The 22,950-nt window shown below is 42.9% G+C and overlaps 1 protein-coding gene across 1 annotated transcript in view; it reads left to right on the plus strand.

Moving 5' to 3' along the window:
- Positions 1–20,093: 20,093 nt before the first annotated feature.
- CAPN13 (calpain 13) overlaps positions 20,094–22,950 on the plus strand; it is a 61,505-nt gene continuing 58,648 nt past the window's right edge. The window contains exon 1 of the mRNA XM_032592753.1: positions 20,094–20,318. Coding sequence (XP_032448644.1) covers positions 20,121–20,318 — 198 coding nt within the window. The 5' untranslated portion in view covers positions 20,094–20,120. The remainder of the gene's footprint in view (positions 20,319–22,950) is intronic.

Below are 22,950 nucleotides of genomic sequence, written 5' to 3' on the forward strand. Positions count from 1 at the left end.
TCCAAGGTTAAGCTTTAAGGAAAACTAGGGCAAGGGATGAGTTGACTCCCTAAGAGAAGATCATCTCAGCTTTGCATATTTCCTACAATGACAGGATCTTTGCTTTTGTGCGCAAGGGCAACGTTGACATTAAGGGATACTCTGATGGGAGGAATCCCATCACCTTTTCCACCCATGTTCAACTTCTGACACATAGCACATGTTTAATATTTGCAGAAGGAAGGAATGGGGCCCAGAACTTGCCTTTTGTTTTCAAATGCTCTAGCTTAATAATTACAAGAACGAAGTTGAAAAATCTGGGTTAACCACAAGACTGATCACTTCAGAGATTCAGGTGGTTCCTTCTACCCCAACAGCTGCTTCACAGTCCCTGCCTGTGCCTCTGTGGCTGCTAAGGTTGGGTCATCTTTGAGATGTGCTTCTCTTCTTAGGGAGACTGAGTTCTAGCTGTTATGCTTGAACCCAAGCTAACCAGAGTAAACGCAGACATTCTCCCTCTGGAGTTCTAGTTGGGTTATGACCTGCCAACTGCCCTGTTTGTCCTGGGAAAGAAACAGAACTTGGCTGACCCCCAGGTGGCATCATCTGGATAGTCATTGAGCACATTCTCTCGCATTGCCCCACCTGTATCCAGCTGGACCTAAACCGTGTTTTTGTGCATGACACCTGTGGGAGGACTCAATACCTAGCACATTGGGTGATGGGAACATAATCTACAAACATAATCTGTTTGTGTCTCTCTGATCCCTCCTTCCCAGGAGAGTCCTGATTCAGATTTGCATATAAAAGGCTCTGACTGGGGACAAAACAGGGAAACTGGTTAAGCTGAGTAAGCCTGCACTTTCAAAACCCAGAGCCTGGTTGGAAGCACTGCTTGGGGCCCAGGCCACCCTGGGTTGAGTCTTGCTTCTGTCTTCATCCCCGAATTCTCAGGGGCCTACTTCACTACCATGCACTGCTGTTTGCTTTGCAGGAACCGTTTGGAATAAAAAATTCTGTAATATCACGGGAGGCCACATCTGCTGGCCAGTCTGCAAAGCTAGTTCTCCCAATAAACAACCAGGAAAGCTTGGCCAAACCCTATTTCCTTATTTTAATAACTAAGATAGTTAACAAGATGATCCCTAAGAGGCCTTGCAGGCCCTCCTGAACTGTGATGCTCCCCGCCGAAAGGCAGCTGAAGATCCTCTCCTCCTGCTCAGAGACCATCTATTTAGCTAATAAACAAATGCCGGTCTTTAAGAGCTGGTGGAGGGGTGAGGAAGTGAAGGCTGATCCCACTGCCTCCCCCCTGCTGGGTATGGCAGATGCAAAAAGTGTCTTGTCCTGAGGTAGTGACCCAAGATGGGCTCCCTCGGAGTCCCTGGACTCTGGGGTTAACATCCTCGCGCTGCCAAAACAGCCACAAGGGACCTTTAAAACTGAGACTGGCCAGGACCTTTGGTTAATTTTATGCTGAAATGATGGTCCCTCGGGCAGTACTCTGCCTCTGATCACTGGCTGGATCAGCTCTGCTGTGCCCGCCTCCCATACCTGTAGATCAGGCCTGACCAGGACCTCACGCAGCTCAGAGAAGGAGCCAGACTCCATCACGGCCCGTGGACCACAGCCCCTAGGGTTATGTCTCCATCGGAAGTGACCACACATCTGCCTCTAGGAGATGTGGCCAGTGACCCACATCTGGATCAGTGCTGGAGGTAGGAGGGGTCCTAGGAATGTTTGCTCAGTTCTCCTCGCCAAACATCAAGTCTTGTCCCCAGTCCAGTCCTCACCCAGAAGTGACTGCCAGCCGCTGAGCTATGTCATTATGCCCCATCTCCAAGATCCCCAACCTCCTTTCAGGTACTAAAGTTGCCTGGGGGAGAAATTCAGAGGCATTCAGGGTGGGCTGGCTTCTAGGACGCTGGTCTGCCAGCCACGGCCCACCACTGCCCACCGAGGGCGCATTCCTTCAATTCCCAGCCTGTTCTGATCCAGCGCCCTGTCTCCCTCTGACACTGTCCGCAAACCCTCCTTTCTTCCTGTGACCATGTCACTTTCTCCAGATGAGCACAGGCCTCCCCATGGCTCCCTTGGGGCCTTGCCTGTTCTGGCACGCGGCTGCCGGGCTTAGGCAGCGGGAGGGAGGCTGAGGCTTCCTGAGGCAGTATCTGCTACCCCCCCCCCCCCCCACCTCCACCCTGCTCAGGCATCGACCGCCCAACCCAAGCTGTGGCTCTGCAGGCACAGTCCCTCTCCCACCTGCCTTTCCCCTCCCTTCAGGGCCTCAAAGGCCTGCCTCGACCCTCTGCTCCTCTTCCTCCTTGTCTCCCCTTCCTACCCCAGCCCCCCTCCAATGCTCTGGCCGCCTTCTTGCAATTTTTAAGGGCAGGGTGAGAAAGAATAAAGGAAAGTGTATGGGAACTCCCTGCGACCTGCTTTTCTCAGCTTCACTCACCTTTGCACACACATTTATACACACGCAAGTTCTAAGTTCATTTTCTTTTGTGGTGCTCTTTGACATACTTATTCAGGAGCTCTTTTTGAAAAACTTTTTTTTAATGTTTATTTATTGAGAGAGAGAGAGAAAGAGAATCCCAAACAGGCTCTGGGCTGTCAGTGCTGAGTCCCGCATCGGGCTCGATTTCACGAACAGCGAGATCATGACCTGAGCCAAAATCGGGTTGGGTGCTTAACGACTAAGCCCTCAAGTCAAAAGACTTTTCCTCTCCCACTGGTCCATGCCCTGTCCCCAACCCCACAAGTGTGACCCCATCCACCTGGGTGGAACCCTGGTTTCAGAAAAGTCTCAGAGCAAGCAGCTTGGGACACACCATTGTCATACGTCCTGGAGCTGATTGGAAAAGGGAGTCTCTCCCTTAGGGTGCTTGGCTGCTGGTGCTACTGACCCTATCTCCCCACCCCTGCCACCACCCCCCCACCACCACCACAGTGGGGAGCGGTCACTGGTGGAGCCAGCAGTAGGCTCCCAGTCCAGAGCTCTGGCCCATTGCTCCTGTGGCCTCCATGGGCCTGAGATGCCCAGGAATGCCAGACGTGCACTGGGACACCTGAGGTCCAGCTGCTGGCATCCCTATGCGGTGGCCAGAGGCAGTGCCCCGGAACTTGCTCTATGGGCCTGTTGTCGCAGGAGGGGACTTCAGAGCACTCCCTTGGAAGTCTCCATTACTGCATCTGTTTTATTTGCATCTGAGGGGGAAAAAAAAAATGGGCAGGATGCGTGGGCTCCATTTCAGCAACCCAGGATGCTGGGCTGGCGTGAGAAGGACTTTAAGTAGTAGGTTATGTCCTTCCTTGCACTCCCCTTCTCCCTCAGGATCTCCACCCCCACCCACCTGCTGTCTCTGTCTTTCTGTATCCCTGCCCCCCTCTCTTCTCACTTTGTCTCCTTCCCATCCATTTCCTTCTCTTTGTCCTCCTCTGTTGCAAGATAGGCCAAGAGGAAATCATTTAAGAATACATTGATTATCTAAATGTAGAACCAATTTCCGAAGAAACTTAAAAAAAGAGAAAAGGCCCTAACCCCAGTGTGCGCAGTCCTTGGCACACCCTCTCTGGTTCATGCCTCTGGGAGGTAAGCCCTGTGGGGGCTGGGCTCCCTGGGTGGGGGGATGGGTCAGAAATAGCTCCTCATGGTTTCTGAGAGCCAGCAAGGAAACAGGGACTTCAGTCCTACAACCATCAGCACATGAATTCTGCCGGTAACTGTGGTCAGCTTGGAAGAGAAGCCTGAACATTAGATGAGAACACAGCAGGCTGACGCCTGGATTTCAGGCTTGTGAGATTCTGAGCACAGAACCCACGCACATAATTCCAGGCTTCTGAACCTACAGGATTGTGAGATAACAAATTCGTGTGATTTCAAACCACTGTGTTTGTAATCTGTTGAAGAACGAATTCAGATGCTTTAAAAAAAAGGCGGGGGGGGGGGGGCTGGGTGTCTCAGTCGGTTAAGAGGCCAACTTCGGCTCAGGTCACCATCTCACTGTCTGTGAGTTCGAGCCCTGCGTCGGGCTTTGTGCTGACAGCTCAGCCTGGAGCCTGTTTCAGATTCTGTGTCTCCCTCTCTCTGACCCTCCCCTGTTCATGCTCTGTCTCTCCCTGTCTCAAAAATAAATAAAACGTTAAAAAAAAAAGAAGAAATTGCACCTCTTAAAGACCCAGATTATAATTTGATACATGACAGTCCCCAGTGTCCTAACACCCCCTAATTTGCTTAAGAAGGAGCTGGAATTAGCTAAGTAGAAAGTATCTTCTCTTTATGGGTGGAAAAAAAAAATCCACACCCAGAATTCCCAAGATCATACCAAATATGACATCGTGTTTCTGGGGCACATATAGAACCCAGAAGGAATGCTCTGCCTTGTCCTCAGAATATATGGCCAGTCTGTTAGGGAATTTTCTAGGCTTGTTTTGTGATTAAATGACACGTATCAGAGAACTTGGGGGATGGGAAGGAGTATCTTTTTATGCAAAAGCAAGTTTCTTTTTTTATGTTCACACATGACAAACCCAATTTAACTGAAAGGGATAATATATTCAGTGGGTTCCGATTTCATTGTCTGCCCACCAATATCATTTAGGGAGCCCACGTTTTCTGTTCCAGAAACACACAACATAACAGTTGAAAAGCACCTAAAAGGAAGTCCAGCCTTTTGAGTGTTCCAAAGGCAAGAGGAGGGGACAGCTTGCCCACGGCTCACAGCCTCAGCAGAGCGGCACAGACTCCCTTCTGCCTGGCCAGCAGTCGTTTTGTTACCCCACAGAAGCTCCTGGTGGGGGAGGGGGTGGGGGTGGGGGTGGGGGAGGGACCCAGCAGCTGAGGTCTCTGAGCCTGTGAGACCTTGGGTGTCAGAAGAGGCTGGGTCTACATGTTGAGGGCACCAGGGAGCAAAGAGGATGGGGCTACACCTCTATGGACCACAGAGCTGTTTTGGTGCTGTCTCTCTCCCCCTCTTCCTCGCCAGACTGTGCTCTCCTTGGCAGTCAGTCAGCCCTGATGCTGAACCCAGAGTTCCTGGAAGGCAATGGAGAGTTCGAGCACTTTCTTCTCTGGTAACTGTTCCAGGTCTGGGAGCTTTCTAAATCTACAGCCATGCTAGAGCCTTCTTGCATTTCTCTGGCTCCTGTGGCCCTTCGTGGGTAATGACCTCAGACCCCTCTCAGCCCTAATGAAACAGAAAAGATGCCCCTTGGTGGGGACAGTGACATACTCTGCTTGCGGGCCCGGTTGCCAGCCTTGAAGCTGGCAGCTGGATAGGAATCTCCTCCCAATGCGGGCCAAACTTCTCTTCCTTGGTCTTAAGCCTCAGTTTCTCCTGCATAGGGAGCCCACATAGTCTTCTTCTGGGGCCTGCCTTTCCAGGGGCCACACACCCCACTCCCGGCTTTCAGGCCACAAAGACAAGGAAACTCAGATGATTCTGAGGTCAGGGAGTGACCCAGCAGAAGCACTGGTGTGGGTGTTAAGTATCTTTTTAAAACCTATAATTTATGTTCACTTTCACCTTCATACTACCTCCTACTAGGTCTCTTTGAGAAATAGTCCTGGGCCTTCCCTACTCCCAGCTGATTTGTATATGCACAAAATTTTCCTTTTCTCTCTACCCCTCCCCTCCCCCTCCTTCTCTTCCCCTCGGTTTCTCCCTGCCTCTTCTCTCCCTCTCCTTCTCCCCCTTCTCTCTCCCCCTTCATCGGCATAGTCTATCTACCTCTCCCTCCTTTCACCCTGCTCTCTCTCCAAAGCCCTGAAGTGTGCCTAGGTGTCATAGAGCTGAAAGTGGTTTGCACGGGGCTTTTTTCCGCCAGAGAGCAGTTAAGTGCCTTATTTTCTCCACTCGGGTGGCTAAATTATTCTCAATGTGTTAAACAGTGTAATTAAACACATACACACGCGAGTGCACAGGGCCCCTTCCCCCACCCTTCTTCTTGCTCCTTGTCAGCAGAGAGAGTGTCAGCCCCAGCCTTCAAGCTCTGTTAGTTTTAATTTGAGTTGTGGAATTAGTAATGGGTTTTGCTGGAACACTGTTGTGGGAAATAGATCGCTCCTCGTGCAGGGTTTGGGCACCATTTCAAACGAGTATTTGTTAAGGGGAAAACCATCCCTTGTCGTGTTCCACTACATTACATCAGATTTATTTCCATTGTTCTGAAAAACACCAGCCAGGAGAGAGCTGTGTGCATCACTCCCGGGCAGGGAACAATTGAACTCGGGGCTTCCCGTTTCTTAGCTGATTGAAAACAAAACGCACACGGAATCACCCAATCACCCTTTGTTGCTGGGACATGCTAAGCTCCTCCTGGAGGCAAGCCCTGCACCTGTCACTGTAAAGCCTGCAGAGCTGCTGGCGGAAAGTGACTGGATGATTTGGTGGCAAAACTTGGATGTTGAGGAAAAGCAGTTGAGAGAACCCCTGCAGGTCAAAGTTCTTGAAAGGATCTGTCCAATGCAAGGATTCTTCTGCACCACCCCCACCACCACCCCCACCCCCGCTTTTAAGCTTATCCGATCTCAGCTTGACTATCGCCACTGGAGAGCGCACATGGTCATCCATGCCATTAGCAGATCTTTTCTTCGTCACTGTTCGCCAAGGCAGCCACTAGCAAGTGTAGATCTTTAAATTTAGATGTAAGTTAATTAAAATCAAATCTAAAATTCAGTTCCTTAGTTGCACTTGCTGTATTTCAAGTGCTCATTAGCCACATGTGCTAGGCTATTGGGCACCACTCTGGGGACCCGGAGAAAACTACTGTTGGGCGTCAGGAGGCAACTGGCTAATGCCTGGCCTGCCCATCGCCTGTTACAGGGCTCAGGTTCATGGATAGGGTAGTGGGCACCTGAGGAGATCCTGACAGCGTGATCATCAGGAGACCTACCACACAGCTCTTACTTCCCACACAGAGCCCTTAATAAGAATGATGGTATTTGGGGCATCTGGGTAGCTCAGTCAGTTGAGTGTCCAACTTTGGCTCAGGGCATGATCTCACAGTTCGTGAGTTCCAGCCCTACATCGGGCTCTGTGCTGACAGCTCAGAGCCTGGGGTCTGCTTCAGATTCTGTGTCTTCCTCTCTTTCTGCCCCTCCCCTGCTCGCACTCTGTCTCTCTCTCTCAAAAATAAACATTAAAAAAATTTTTTTAAAAGAATGTTGGTATTTAATACCTACTTCTTGCTCTGAGGCTAGTTTTATTACTACCACCTCCAGCCCATTTTATTTGTAAGTAAAGGAGGCTCAGAAAGTAAGAACATTGATCAAGATCACTCAGTCACTAAGCGATATCTGAAGTCAAACTAAAGTTTCAAGTTTCAAGCTGATTCCACATGCTCTTGACCACCATCTCATGGGTCTTTTTTTTTTTTTTTTTTTTTTTAGTTTTTAAAAGGTCAAGGCAAAACCCAGTTTTCTGAATAGGAACATAACCCTGGTGAGGTCGAACAAACAGCAACAGGGAGCTTGATTTTTGTGGGACCAGGGATGGCTCAATCTGTGCTCTCTCAGACCAGGATTATTCTGGAGGGCTGGGAACAGAACTTCTGGGCTGGGTCTGACAGTCCCTGTAAGTCCCTCGGTCTGTCTTTCTCCCAGTGAACACATCTAGATCTCCCACTTCCCAGGAAGTGATCTCTAGGTTCCTTGCGTGTTTAGGCGATGGCATTCTTGTGCCATTAGAAAAAAAATCCCTGTCTTTTCCAGGCAGGTATAACTGCACTGGGAACCCCTGCCTGCAAGCAAAGGGCTCTGTTCTGGCCAGGTGCCCTGTGCTAGCTACCCTAACACCCTGCTTTGGCTACCATTAAGGGTACACCATTGCTGTGCTGCTTGAAATGTAACCCCCACCCCCGGAACTGAACAGAGTGGACTGGATGTCCACCACGGGTCAAGAGCAACTTTGTACAGGACCAGAAGCTCCCATGGTGTCTACAGCAGTGCCTTCCTGCTGTGGCAGCAGCTCAGGGCGGGCACGTCTTTCACCACATTGCCTCATTCACAATAGGAAGCCAAGTAAGCCGTACAAAATCTTTTCAAAATGAAACTGAGCCAAGGCAAATCCCACTCACTATTTACTTGCACAGTTAACTTTTAAATGAGAAGACAGATTTGCAGTTTCCCTGGGTAACTTCCATGTTCTCAGCTTGGAGGTCCTTTAGAATTTTAAATCTGCCATCTGCTTGGATAATTGTTCTTCCTTTATATCATTAAAATGATGGAAAAGTTGAAAAGTATCTTCATTTTCATGCCAACATCTTCATCCAGGATTAAGATACAAATGTTAAACAGAACAGGACAAGGGACAGAGTTCTGTGATTATCACAGTACAATGATTTTGAGATAATCCAGAATTATTCATCCATAATTTCTGGCTCAAATTGTGACTTCTGCATACTCTCCTGTGCTATACTACACTGTATTTCTGGACCATACAATACTACAGGATACAACCAACCCAGTCTTGCAGTCGAGTTTGTTTTTGCCACCTTATATAAATACAGGGAAGAAAGAGAAATTTTATCAAATACTTTTTAAAAAATCAAGGTGTGTTCTCTCTATATCTCAACTCACATGACCACACGTATGTGGCATTCTTCTGTTCCTCTAAAGAAGGAACTTTATTTTTGGAAGGGAAAAAAGAAAAAGAGGGAAAGTTATGTAATTGTTTTTGATAAGGTGATCTTTGCTTCTAGAAACCTGAGCATCATTTCCTAAGTAGTCAAAGTGTTTCTTTGCAAGTCCATTTCAGAATGTTGCTGTGAATATTGTATTTTTTAAACATATTATTATAGAATTATACAAAAAAAATTAGGGGCGCCTGGGTGGCTCAGTCGGCTGAGCATCCGACTTTAGCTCAGGTCGTGATCTCCCAGTTCGTGCGTTCGGGCCCCACTTCGGGCTCTGTGTTGACAGCTCAGAGCCTGGAGCCTGCTTCGTATTCTGTGTCTCCCTCTCTCTGCCTCTCCCTTGCTCGTGCTCTGTCTCTCTGTCTCTGTTTCTCTCTCAAGAATAAATAAAATATTAAAAAAAAATTTTTTTAATTTAAATCCATGCTTTAGGGGAATGAATGTGTTAATTGCAAATAAACTTCCTGTTTTCTTTTTTTTAACATTTATTATTGAGAAAGAAACAGCGTATCAGCATGGGAGGGGCAGAGAGAGGGGGAGACACGGAGTATGAAGCAGGCTCCAGGCTCTGAGCTGTCAGCACAGAGCCCAACGCAGGACTCTAATTCACAAACCCTGAGATCATGACCTAAACCGAAGTCAGTTGCTCAACCAACTGAGCCACCCAAGCACCCCTAAACTTCCTGTTTTAAAAGAGAAACTCTCTCCCAAAGTTTCTTATATTAAGTTCCCATAAGTATTAACATTTGGCTCAATTTATAAAAATTAAATTTCTAAGCAAATAGTCATAACACATTTATATTTGTATAAAGTGAAGAGTATCTGTGTTCCTCAAAAGACACAAGGAAAAAGTAAAAAGATAAGCCACCAACTGGGAGAAGATATTTGCGACACATGTGACCAAGAAAAGATGACTATCCAAAGTAAATAAAGAATTCCTACAAATCACGAAGAAAAAGACAACGCAGTCGACAAATGGGCATAAGATATGAATATTCATTTCACATAAGAGGGAATGTGAATGAAGAATAAACATATTGAAAGATGCTCAGTCTCACCAGTAAGCAGGGAAACAGAAATTAAGACTGCAAGGAGTTGGCATTTTACTCCCATCAGATGGGTACAAATAAGACGTTTGCCAAAAACGAGTGCTAGTGAGGAGACTGAGTGATGGGAACTCTTTTACATTGCTGGTGAGATTATAAATTGGTACAACCTTGGAAAATAATGTGGTATATTCAGTGAGGTTGAATATATGCACAGACAAACCCATAAATTCCACTCAGTGGTCCTACCATGTCACATACGAACCAATAGCGTGCGAACGTTTCCGTTGTTTGATCTCCCTACGGACACATAGGATGGTCAGCATTTGAAATTTTAGCCTTTCTAATGAGTGTGTGGTGTCTATCTCGTTGTAGTAATAATTTGCATATCTTTGATGACTTAACATGTAAAGCATTTTTTCATGTCGGTAATTGCCTATTTTTGTTTTTTGGGAAAATGTTTGGATTTTTGACCATTTTTAAAGGGTTCTTTTCCTCTTACTGATTTAAAAGAGTTCTTTGTGTATTCTGGGTTATGAGTCATTTGCCTGATACGTATGTCACACATATTTTTCTTAGCCTGTGGTTTGCATTTTTGTTTTCTTAATGGTGTCTTTCACGCTTTGGAAAAAGTCTAACTGATGCATTTTTTTTTTTCTTGTAAGGCTCATCTTTTCGTGGTCTGTCACTGACATATTTTCCAAACCTTAAGTTTGCAAACATTTTTCCTGTGTCTTCCTCTATGCAAGTATTCTGTTTTCTTCTAATGCAGTTTGAAAATTTTTTTTGTTTATTCATTTTGAGAGAGAGAGCATGAGCGTGCGTGCGCGCACAAACACACACACACACACACACACACACACACACACACACACACGCTGGGGAGGGGCACAGAGAAGGAGACAGAATCCCAAGCAGGCTCTGCACCTGCAGAGCAGAGCCCAAGGCCCGGTTCGAAATCATGAATAGTGAGATCATGACCTGAGCAGAGATCGAGAGTCAAGAACTTAACTGACTCCGCCACCCAGGCACACCAAAAGTGTTATAATTTTAAGTTTTATCTTTATGTTTGTGATTACTTTGATTCCCATATGGATATCCAATTGACCCAGCATCATTTTTTTTTTAAAGGTGTTTCTATGTCCATTTAATCTTTGGAAACTTTGGAAAATTGGAAACTTTGTCAAAAAAATAATTGACGATTTATGTTATGGTCTGTTTCTGGATTCTCCACTCTGCACCATTGGTCTATCTAATTGTCTATCTTTTTGCCAGCTGAAGGTGGGTTGGCTAACTTTAAAAAAAAAAATATTTCGTTTAAAAAAAAGTCTTTGGTTATTCTAGGTCCTTTGAATCTAAGTGTAAATTTTAGAGTAAGCTTATCCATTTCTTTAATAAAAAACATTCTACAATTTCAGTTGGGATTGTATTGAATCTGTAGATACATTTGGAGAGAATTGCCGTCTTGGCAATACTGAGGCTTCCAATTAATGAACCTAATACATCTCCCCATTTATTTAGGTCTTCTTTAATTTTTCTCAGCAATGATTTATAGTTTTTGATGCAGACAGCTTGGATGTCTTTAGTTAGATATTTTTCCAAGTATTTTTAATAGAATGCTATTGTTTTCCTATTGCCTACTGCTAGAATATAATAACTAATTTTTTTATATTAACCTTGTATCTTGCTAAATTCAATCATTAATTCTGTTAGTTATTTTGTAGATTTCCTAGAATTTTCTACAATCAAAATATCAAATAAGGACCATTTTTCCTCCTGATTTTTTTTTTTTTTTTTTTTTTTTTTTTGCCTTTTCTTAACAGGCTGGCTAGGACCTCCAATACAGTGTTAAGTAAAAATGGTTATTATGAATGCTAAAAAAAAAAAGTGGTGGCAGGGGCACCTGGGTGGCTCAGTTGGTTGGGCTTCTGGCTTTGGCTCAGGTCATGATCTCATGGTTAGGGGGTTCGAGCCTCGCTTCGGGATCTGTGCTAGCAGTGAGGAGCCTGCTCAGGATTTTCTCTTTCTCTCCTTCTCTTTCTCGTTGCCCCTCCCCTGCTTGCACTTTCTCTCTCAAAATAAATAAACTTTAAAATTTTTAAAAGAAAGAAAGAAAAAACGTGACAATGGCATTCTTGCCTTAACTGTGATCATAATTGGGAAAAATAATCTTCTGTCACTATGATTTTACCTGTAGGTTTTTATAGATGCCCTTTATTAGTCTGAGAATGTTTTTACTTTTTCTAGGTAACTCTCCTTTGAGAGTTTTTATCATAAATATATGTTGAATTTTGTCAAATAATTTTAATTATTGGTTTTCTTTTTAGCTTTTTAATATGGTTAATTACAATGATTTTTTTTTAGCATGAAACCAACCTTACATTCCTGAAATAAATCTCGCTCAGCCTTGATGTACTATTCTTTCTCTTTTCTTTTTTACATTGTTGGATTTGATATGATGAAATTTTGTGAAGGATCTTTGCCGTCTCTGTTCGTGAGGGATAGTGATCCATAATTTTTTTGGGGGGTGTGGATTCTTTGGCGAGGCTTTGTTATTAGTCTCCTGTTGACCTGATAAAGTAAGTGCAGCAGTGTTTCCCGTCTCTAATTTCTGAAGAACTTTGTGCAAGATGGGTGCTATTTGACCTGGAACGTGTAAGAGAATTCACCAGTGAAACCATCTGGGTCTGGGAATTTCTCTGGGGGAAGCTTTTGTAAACAAATTCAATTTCTTGGTTAGATATAGGGTTATTCAAATTTTCTTTCTTCTTGGGTCAACTTTGATACCTTGTAATTTTCAAGAAATTCATCCATTTCATGTGACAGCAAATTTTTTCACATTAGTTTCTTCGTAGTAGTGGCCTCTTATGAACTCTTTAATATTTATTGGATTTATGATAATAAACCCTTTATCAATGATGATATTGGGGACTTGTCTTCCCACTCTTTTGTCCTCAACTTGTTTGATTCTGGATTTATTTATTTTGTTGGTCTTCTCAAAGGAAAAGTTTCACTTTGCTAATTTTCTCTACTGTTTTTCTCTTTTATGAATTTGTACTCTTGTCTGTATTATTTACTTCCTTCTACGTCTGTGGGTTTTCTTATTGCCATCATGATATCATCTTGGACTCATAAATTATTTAGAAGTGTGTTTAATTCCAGGTATTTGGGGGTTTCCTAACTATCTTATTGGTACTAACTTAAATTTTTAATTGTGTCATGGTTAGAGAATATTCTGTGTAATTCACTCCTTGGAAATACATGGCTTTATGGCCCCATGTATTTTCTGTTTTGGGGAATACATTTCATATATTTGAAAAGAATGTATACTCTGCATTTTTAGATGTAGTACAGTGTATGTGCCAATAAAATCAAAGCGATTAACAGTGTCATCCAGATCTTTTATGTTTTCACTGATTTTTAAAATTTTTGTTTAGTTGCCCTATTAGTTGCTAAACTATGAGTGCTAAATTCTACTATCATTGTGGAATTATTTATTTCTCACTTTAATTCTGTTAAGTTTTGGTTCATGTATTTTCTGGTTGTATTATTAGGTGCCTACACATTAATGATTTTATTTCTTCCTGATCAATTTTTGCCAGTATTAAATGCCCCACTTCATCCCTGGCAATACCGTTTACTATGAAGTCTGTTTGGTAAATCTATTAATATGCACCTCAGCCTTCTTATGCTTACTGTTTTTATGGCATAATTCTTTTCTTCCATTTACTGTCAAATTATCTGGTCTTTTTATTTATTTATTTATTTTTTAATTTTTTTTTTCAACGTTTATTTATTTTTGGGACAGAGAGAGACAGCATGAACGGGGGAGGGGCAGAGAGAGAGGGAGACACAGAATCGGGAACAGGCTCCAGGCTCTGAGCCATCAGCCCAGAGCCTGACGCGGGGCTCGAACTCCCGGACCGCGAGATCGTGACCTGGCCGAAGTCGGACGCTTAACCGACTGCGCCACCCAGGCGCCCCATGGTCTTTTTATTTAAAGTGTGTCTCACAGGCAGCATATAGCTGAGTTTTGCTTTTTTATCTCCTTTGTGAATCTCTGCCTTTTAACTAAAGTTAACATGTAATTATTGATATACTTGGATTTATGTCTATTTTTTGTATGTTTATCCACTGTTCCCTCTTTATTGATTTTTTTTTGATTACTTGAATTTGCATGTTTTAGTATCACATTTTATCTTATCTATTGTCTTTTGGGGGGGTGCTATATCTCTTTTTATTATTTTCTTAGTGGTTATATAAGGATTATAATACACTTACTCAATCTTCATGATTCTATTGCACCACTTCATGTAAAATAGAACACTTGCAGCCATGTGGCTAGCTTTACTTCCCTTCTACTGTTCCTTATGTTACAGTCATATGAATGATATCCAAATACTTTGAAGCATCTCCAGACAATGTTTTCATTTTTGCTTTAAACACATATATGTATTTTAAAGAATAAGAGGAAAAAAACAGTCTTGCATATTTACTCATATATTTACCATACGCCATTCTTGAAAATTCAGTTTTCCCTTTATTATTGCCTATTAAATTGAAGAACTTCCTTCATCATTCCTTCTGGAGCATTGTCTTTGGATGATTAATTCCCTTAGTTTTTGTTCATCTGAAATCTCTTTATTTCACTATGATTCCTGATATGTATTTTCACTGGACACAGAATTCTGTGCTAACATCTCTTTTTTTCAGCAACTTTAAAGTTATTCCACTGTTTTCCATCCTCCATGGCTTCTTGTGACAAATCTGGAGTCCTTTGCATCATTATTCCCTTCAATTTCATGTGTCATTTTTCTCTAGCTCTTTCAAACATTTTTTTATCTTTGGTTTCCAACAGCTTGATTATGATGTGTCTAGTCCTGGTTTTCTTGACTTTTCAAGCTTCTTGGATTCAAAAGTTTGTCTCCAAACTGGGGAAGAGTTTGACCGTTTCTACAAAAAACTTTTTCTGCTCTACTATCTTGATTCTCTCCTCCCGGGCCTCCAATTACACATAAGTCACAGCTTTTGGTATTGTATCACATGTCCATCTGAGGCTCTGTTCTTATTCTTTTGTGTCCTATTATAATTTTCTGGAGAACATGGGTTTAAAAAAGAAAGCAGGAATCAACCCAATTAAATTCAGACTATGCATCCAAGACCACGTTCTATGAGGTGCTAAGTGCTTAGAAAACTTTCTCAGCATCTTGTGGCTAATAAGGGGCAGAATGAGGACTTGAGTTGGAATCTTCTGAAGTCATTTAACTTTGGGGCTTCTTTCTTTTTTCTGAAGTCATTTAACTTTTTGCATCTTTCCTATATATTAATAGGAATTTTCCAACAAAAGGACTTGCAAGGTGCCTGGTGGCTCAGTTGGTTAAGCATCCAACTTCGGTTTAGGTCATGATCTCGCAGTTTGTGAGTTCAAGTCCTGCGTCGGGCTCTGTGCTGACAGCTCAAAGCCTGGAGCCTGCTTCGGATTCTGTGTCTCCCTCTCTCTCTGCCCCTCCCCCGCTTGTGCTTTGTCTCTCTCTGTCTCTCAAAAATGAATAAATGTAAAAACTTTTTTTTAAAAAGACTTGCTGGTTATGTATGTATAAAATCCTGAAGACAAGCTTAAATAAGTGTTTTTGTCATTGTTGTTTTTTATTGAACAGTTCTTTGAAGAAGCTTTTGTGAATCTCCATGAGGACTACTGGACTTGAAATATTTTCCAAACCATATGACCTCCGAATCTGTTCTCTGTGGAGGCTTCTGCTCCACCAAACACACTTAAAAATAGCTAATATGTGGCATTCATTCCACCAACACTTACAAGAATTTTATAGAATACCCACTATGTGCCAGACCTGGCACTAGGTGCTGGCAGACCAAAGATACTATCATCTAAGACATTTCTGCCATTCAGGAGCCCTTATTGTCTTTCCACGAAATTGAATAATGTTTATCCACTCGGTGCTGTTGGGTCATTTTCACTTGTGTTTACCGGCATCCTTCACCTATTCTCTGATATGCCCCCTTTCCTCTTTGCTTGCACACTGCCTAAAGTGTGCTCCCAGGGGCAGAGAGTTGTTGGGACAGCCTGGGATTAGTCACAGCTATGGACTGAATTGTGTTCCCCCCAAATTCATATATTGAAGCCCTAACTCCCACTGTGACTATTTCTAGAGATAGAACCTTTAAGGAGATGATTAAGGTTAAGTGAAGTCATAAGCAGAAGGCCCTACTCCAATAGGACTGTGGCCTTATAAGACAAGAGGGAGAGCGCACACTCTCTCTCTGTCATGCGAGGACACATCAAAAAGGTGGTTGTCTATAAGGCAGAAAGAGAGTCCTCACCAGAACCTGACTGTGTTGGCATCGTGGTCTTAGACTTTCAGCCTCCACAATTGTGAGGAAATAAATATCTATTGCTTAAGCTCCCACTCTGCAGGATTTTGTTGCATGCTCGACAGACTAACACAGTCACCCAATTCAGCAGAAGACACAACAGGGACTGAGTGAAACTTACTTCATAGACACTGAGGGGAGCAGACCAGGTTTTATAGCCACCAACTGCATCTTTTGCCTGCTTCTCACTCTAGTTCTGAACTTAATCCATTAGTTCACAGTCTCTCTCATTAAGAACCTTATATAAAGTCTTTTTGCCATTTTTCCAGCTCCTGTGCCATTTTTCTTGCTAGACTCAAGAGATAAACCAGAGGTAAGACAAAGTTTTATCCTGACTAGCAGGTAGAACTTCTATCCCTCCCTCTCTCTTTTTTTTTAATTAAGCCAGCTGAGTCTTCTGCCTTTATTTACCTTTCACAGTGAAGCAAGATGGAAAAATAAAAGAAATAAGCCAAAAAATCCCTCCCTAAAATGACAGGTAGGAGAGAGAGTTGGTTGGCTTTTTCTGCTGCACACAAAAGTGAAATGTCAAGTTCTGTAGACCCTTCCTGCTTGAGAAAATGAGAGCAGACTGTTCCCTGGAAAAGCCATAAGCAACCCAGGGGGTAACACAGTGAACCTGATAGGTCTGAGGTCTGTGCATGGAGGAGGGAGCCTCTCTCTCCTGCCTGCCTGCTTTCTCTTTTTCCCATCAAAGTTCTCTTCTCTCCCAGAGCAGCAGACCACCTCCTCCACCAGCAGACAGCCAGGCCTGCCGCCTGTCCCCCAGAGTCTTTCTTTTCCTTCTTGGGCTCTCAGTGGGTGCAGAGAAGTAGCAAAGCTAAGCACTTGCATGTGATGCCTCACCCTACAAGCTCCTCTGAGATTAGACGTCATTAATAAGAGCAAGTTCTCATCTCTGAAGGTGTGGGGCTCTCTGCACAGTACTTTCATAATCAAAATTATCATCATAATCATGCTAATAACCACTGTTTATTGGCCACTTTCTGTTTACCAGCCACAGTGCTAAGTACTTGACAAGCCCAGATTCATCTGAGTCTTAAAACAATTCTGTAACAGGCACATTATTGTCATCATTTCACAAATGAGGAAAGTGAGGCTTACACAGGGATCCCTAAAGTCAACCAGTCCACCATGCAATAGTGAGTGGTGGGGGCCCTACAAATGGCCTGGGAACTGCTCCCTAAACATAAGGCCTTGGCAAGACTCTGATGGAGAGGTGAAGCCAAATTCTTCCAACTCACTTTTACATGCAATTAAAGGCTGTCCCATAATTGTGTTATTAAGAGCAACCATTTGGGTTTCCTAAACTAAAATCAGCTCAATACTGGAGTTTATCATACACTCTCATTGAATATTTTACTGAGAGGTACGTGGCTTGGCAATGGTGTCTTGGTTCCACTGTCACTGAGCATGCGCAGAACTGAAAGACCCATAATTTTCACAACTCTCCATTATCAGGTGTCATTGCCTTTGTCCTGAATTGGCAATCAATCTCTATTACTGTTTTCTTGTTCTTGAATGATACCTTACTGTTATTTCAGCTTTTTATATAATCTGTGGTTGCTCTCCTCTTATCCCTATAGTGAGTGGTGAGGTATATAGATGTATTTTCACCTGTTATTTTCCAAGAACTTGATTGGAGAAATGTATGTAACATATTGGTCTAAACCAAATAAAAAATTTTTACCTTAGGTGAAACCATACGAAATGGACTATATTTAACAACTTTTTAAAAGTTTATTTATTTTGAGTGAGAGAGAGTATGTGTGCATGCATGAGAGCAGGGGGAGGGTCAGAGAGGGAGAGATAGAATCCCGAGCAAGCACCACACTGTCAGCACACAGCCCGATGTGGAGCTGGGGCTTGAATTCATGAACTCACAAACCTTGAGATCATGACCTGAGCTGAGATCAAGTGTTGGACACTTAACCGACTGAACCACCCAGGACCCCTGAACAATTTTGACCTAAAAAAATGGAAGTTTCCTATTGTCCAACCTAGTAGTTCAAATATAAATTATTTTTACCTCATTTGCTAGACATTTGTATGCATAATTCCCTCTGCATATGCATGTACAGTGACACGTTATAGATGATATTCTGCCTCTGAATTTGTATTATCTAAATAATTTACAACATATTATTATTATATGTTAACTATAAGAACATTGCTAAGTTATTTTGAGTTTGTGTGGGTTTTTTTTTTGTATGATCCAAGATCTTGAATGTAAGCTCATATTCTTCATGAATTGTTCATTTATTTCCCTCTTTAGTTCTTTATCATCACTTGATTCCTTTTCTGCTGTTAAGGAGGAATGGATAGGTCCATAGGTCTTGTGGTCTTGGGTCTTCTGTGTCCTGCTCAAAGAAGTTTGAAAAGCACTATGTCAGTGGCTAAGGAGACTTTTCAAGTCCCACAGCCAGTAAGTGTGCATTCAGAATTCAGATGCAACTCCACTTCCCTCACAGATGGAGGATGTGATACACATTTTGGTCATTGGCATCAGTCACACCCCTATGGCTTCCTGAATAAGAAATGCTAGATTTCCTTGACATATCCTTAAGGAAATTGGGAGGTCAACATTTATTGTGTGCCTATGTATGCCAGCCACTCTGCTTGGTATGTTAGTTTGAACCTCATTTGATACCACAGCAAACCCTATGAGGTTGGTATCATTTATCTGTACAGATGGAGAAAGAGGTTTGCAGGCTTGAATACTAACTCCAAATTCTGGAACTGGTAGGTAGGTGATGAAAGCAGAAAGCAAACTTTAAAGCCCATTTGATTGTTCACCACTTTGCCTTTTCTTTTTCTCACTACACATCCCCTTCCCCTAACCCCGTATTTGATTCATCATGAAATCCTATTGGTTCTACCTATAGAATGACTCTGGGGTCTGTTTCTCCATCATTTTCACTACTAATGCTCTAACATTGTCCCTCCCACGAACACGTGCACAGCCTCCTAACCTCCTCCTTGCCACAGTCCTTATCCATCCCCTCCATGTGGCCTTTAACTCACTCCACAATCCTTTACACAGATCTGATTGTGACCTACCTACCTTTTCAGTGTCCCTGCAGTGCTTGCAGAGGGCATAAAACATGTCACAATCCAGCTTTCCAACCTACTTTCCTGGCCCTCTCTGCCAACATTCCCTATCCCCAGCTCCTACCCCCACTGACCCTTCCAGACTGCCCACCCCTCCATTCTCTCTAACACCCATGACTTTTCCAATTCAACTCCTGGGCCTCTGTGCACTTGATACTCTAAATTATATAGATAATAACTTGTATATATATATATATATATATATATATATATATATATATATATGTGTGTGTGTGTGTGTGTGTATGTATATATATGTGTGTGTATATATACGTGCATGTGTGTGTGTATATGTGTGTGTATGTGTGTATATATATATATATATATATATATAAAACCAATTCTCCATCTGGCACATTCTGCTTCCTTCAAGGCCCTGCTCAAATGTCACTGTCTGTGGGAGAGTCATCCTAGACTTTTCCTGGGAGCTCATGGCCCCTCCTCTTTATATCCACAGGATTTTGTACACATTTTTAATTAGACACTTTCTGTTGAATGATAGCTAGCTGTTTAAATGTCTTATCTGTCTTTCCTACTTGATAATGAGCCCCTAAGGGATAAAGATCATGTCGTATTTATCTTTGGATTGCCAGCATGCAGAAAAGTGCCTGGCACCAGGTCAGCACTCAATAAATGTTCATTAATGTACAAACACCCCCCCATAGTCTCTCATGCACATAAGAGCATACTGAGTAGTTCTTCGGTAGAGCGGATTGAAAATTGGACTGGGAAGAGGATGCTTGGATTCTAGTCTGGGATCACCCACCAACTAGATGTGTCACTGGGGACAGAACATTTCGGGGTCTCAGTCCCCTCGCTTGTAAAGTAGTGGGAGGACATCTGAGTGCCTTTCCAAGGCTTACATCTAATGATGCAAAGGACTTGACAGCTTATTCCTAAAAATATCTCTCTTTCTTACCAGAAGGAAAAGGCCTTAGGCATCTTCTAAGGAGAGTCATGGCACACAACCAGGAGACTCTAGCCAAGACCCCTGTCATCAAATTCAAGGGCCAAGACTTCAACTTCTTGCGGAATCATTGCCTAAGCAGAGGTCTGCTGTTTGAGGATGAGACCTTCCCTGCGGAGACTTCCTCCATAGGTCTGCAACTTCTCCAGGGAAAAAACCTCTCCAGACTGATGTGGAGACGGCCAAAGGTGAGTGAGCCCCCCAGAAATACACCCAGCTCCTGGGCCCTCTCAACTGCCTGTCATGGTACCTCCTACTGAAAGAAGGATGGGCATGTGACTTGGTTTTCAAGGGTGGCCCAAACCAAATAGGAAGGAGAATGAAATTTATCTGGTCCCTTAGCTATAGTGTTGTATCGTCAGTAGGATGTAAAGACCCTGTACCAGCAACCAGGACCCCTGGGTTCTAACCCAGTTCTCACACTGAGCACATCACTAGATTGCATGCTTCAGTGTTCTCATCTGAGAAATGGGAAACCATGGGTATGAAGATTGTGGTAGTTGGTCTCTAGGGTCTCTTTCATCTCCACAATTGAGCCCATCTGTCAGTCTTCATCACTCTTTATTCTCTTCAGTTACCACTGTCTTTATTTTTTTCTTTTCCCCTGTTAGAATTTAGTCAAAGGGAAGATATCATGTCAGTCACTGATAAAATAGGATGAATTTAAATAGTTGCCTCACCCCTCTCATTTATATATGTATTGTCAGTCTTGTAAAGGGTTGATCATTTATAAAAGAATTTTAGACATCAAATTAGGAAGATCTTTCAGGGAAACATTCAAATCCCTATGCCAGTAGTTGGTCACTAACTCAACCTTGTGGCGAGATGAGCCCTGTTGGTTTTTCTAAACTATATTTGTTCCCAAGAAATATTTCTCAGCCCACTGACCATTCTCATAATCTCATTAGGGAAAAAGATCCAGGTAAGGACCACTCTAAGGATCCTGAGGCCAATCCTCCTGTTCTTGCTTCCAAAAGCAACCAGCAGAACCTAGAACAAGAGAAAATAAGATAATGTCTAGTAAGCTAATGATTATGATATCAGCAAGTGTTACCAAGCACTGATTAAGTGCCAAACACTCTCCTGAGTACTTTCAATAAAGCCAGTTTAGTCTATACAAAAAGGATATTTTCTGATAACATAAAATAAGACATTAAACTCTGGAGGTACCGACTCTTGCTCTGATGTCAAGGGGGCAGATTTGTAGTTTTGGAGAGGGAAGTGTGAGCAGGGCACAGGTGGGGCTCAGGATCAGATGGTGGTGCTTCAGGCTTCTAGGATCCATCTCACCAGCCAGAAGCAGTAAGTCCCCAGAAATTATCCTCTTCTGGCCTTCCCCTCCGAAGGGGAGCAGAACAGAGAACTCTATTTAAAGTTTGGAAGGGTTATATATTTTTTCCCCTTGTTATTTTTAGAAGCTGAGATTCTTTTAGAAATGTTCTTTTTTTTCTTTTTTACAAGGTGCTGAGCAATAGATACAAGACCATATTTATAGTGTTGGAGAATTTATAACATTTCTATTTAGGAAGGGTTCAGAGTTTCTTACTATCTGATTTCAGCAACATCTCAAATTTTATCTTTTGGGGGCAAGGAGAAACTGAGGCAAACAGAAGTGAGATGACTTCCACAGAATCCTTCCAGGAACCTGAAATAGAGGAAGATACGTCCTACTCCCACTCGTCTCCTCAGCCAAAAGCTGAGACAAATGTCTTTGTGTCCCTCATCACAGTGTCCACATTTGTATAGTGTTTTCCTGAGTTTTCCATGTGTCCTGTTCTACTTTGTCTCCTTTGTTCTTTCCCAGTTGTATAGAGAAGAAAACAGATTCAGACAGGGGATGTGACTTGCACAAGGTGACAGTCCAGCCTCCATATGCTGCACTTTCCTTCACATGGGATTCTGTGCCCGACAGGACTCTGTTAGGATTTGAATGAACGAGTGAGTGAATGGATGAAGGAATGACTTTATCTACAGGCCCCTGACATGGGTTTCAAGCTCCATATGTGCAGCTGAGATTCCGTAGGTTGACTGGTTTAACAGGTAGAATGGTAGACAAGAAAGCCACTGAATTCACCCCTTCCACATGGTGACATCCTCAAGTGCCACAGCTTATAGTTGTGCCTGAGAAGAGCCTTGGACGAGGAGCCATGGCCAGTGTAGTTCAATCCTAGTTGGAATGGCCAACACTTACATAGTGCTGACCATATGGTAGGTCCAACTTTAGGTCCTTTGACTCATTGAATCCTCACAGTAATGTTATAAGGAGGTACTATTATTAACCCCACTTTACAGAGGAGAAATAGAAAGAGTTAAGTAACATGCCCAAAATGGTAGAGCTGGAATTTGAACCCTGGAGTCTATCTCCAAGACCTGTACTCCTATCACACTATATTGTCTCCATAAGGCCTCATTGTAAGCTCATGTTGTGTTCTGATTTCCTATTTGCTACAAATAATATTTTGTGCACCAATAGACTCCTAGTTCATCTAGGTAACCAGGAATCAATCTCTGTGTTGTGTCCTGCTTTCCATTTTTTAGGAGAAAAAGAATGAGGTAAGAATGAAATGTTGTACCTGTACATCACATGATTATTTTAAGGAATAAATGAAGACAATATTTAGAGTCTAGCACATTGCAAACACTTACTAAACACTAGCTATTGTTGCTATAATTAATTTGGGAGGGATGGCATAGGGTAGCAGCCTCAGGGGCTGTCCTTTTGGATCCATGGGTTTTCACAGTCCAGCCAGCATCAGCCCTCAGCTAATTTCAGCAAACACATTTAGAGAGAAATGTAGGTCAGATGAAACCATTTGAGGT

Source organism: Lynx canadensis, chromosome A3 (genome assembly GCF_007474595.2).
Source record: "Lynx canadensis isolate LIC74 chromosome A3, mLynCan4.pri.v2, whole genome shotgun sequence".
In the NCBI taxonomy this organism is placed as follows: domain Eukaryota; kingdom Metazoa; phylum Chordata; class Mammalia; order Carnivora; family Felidae; genus Lynx; species Lynx canadensis.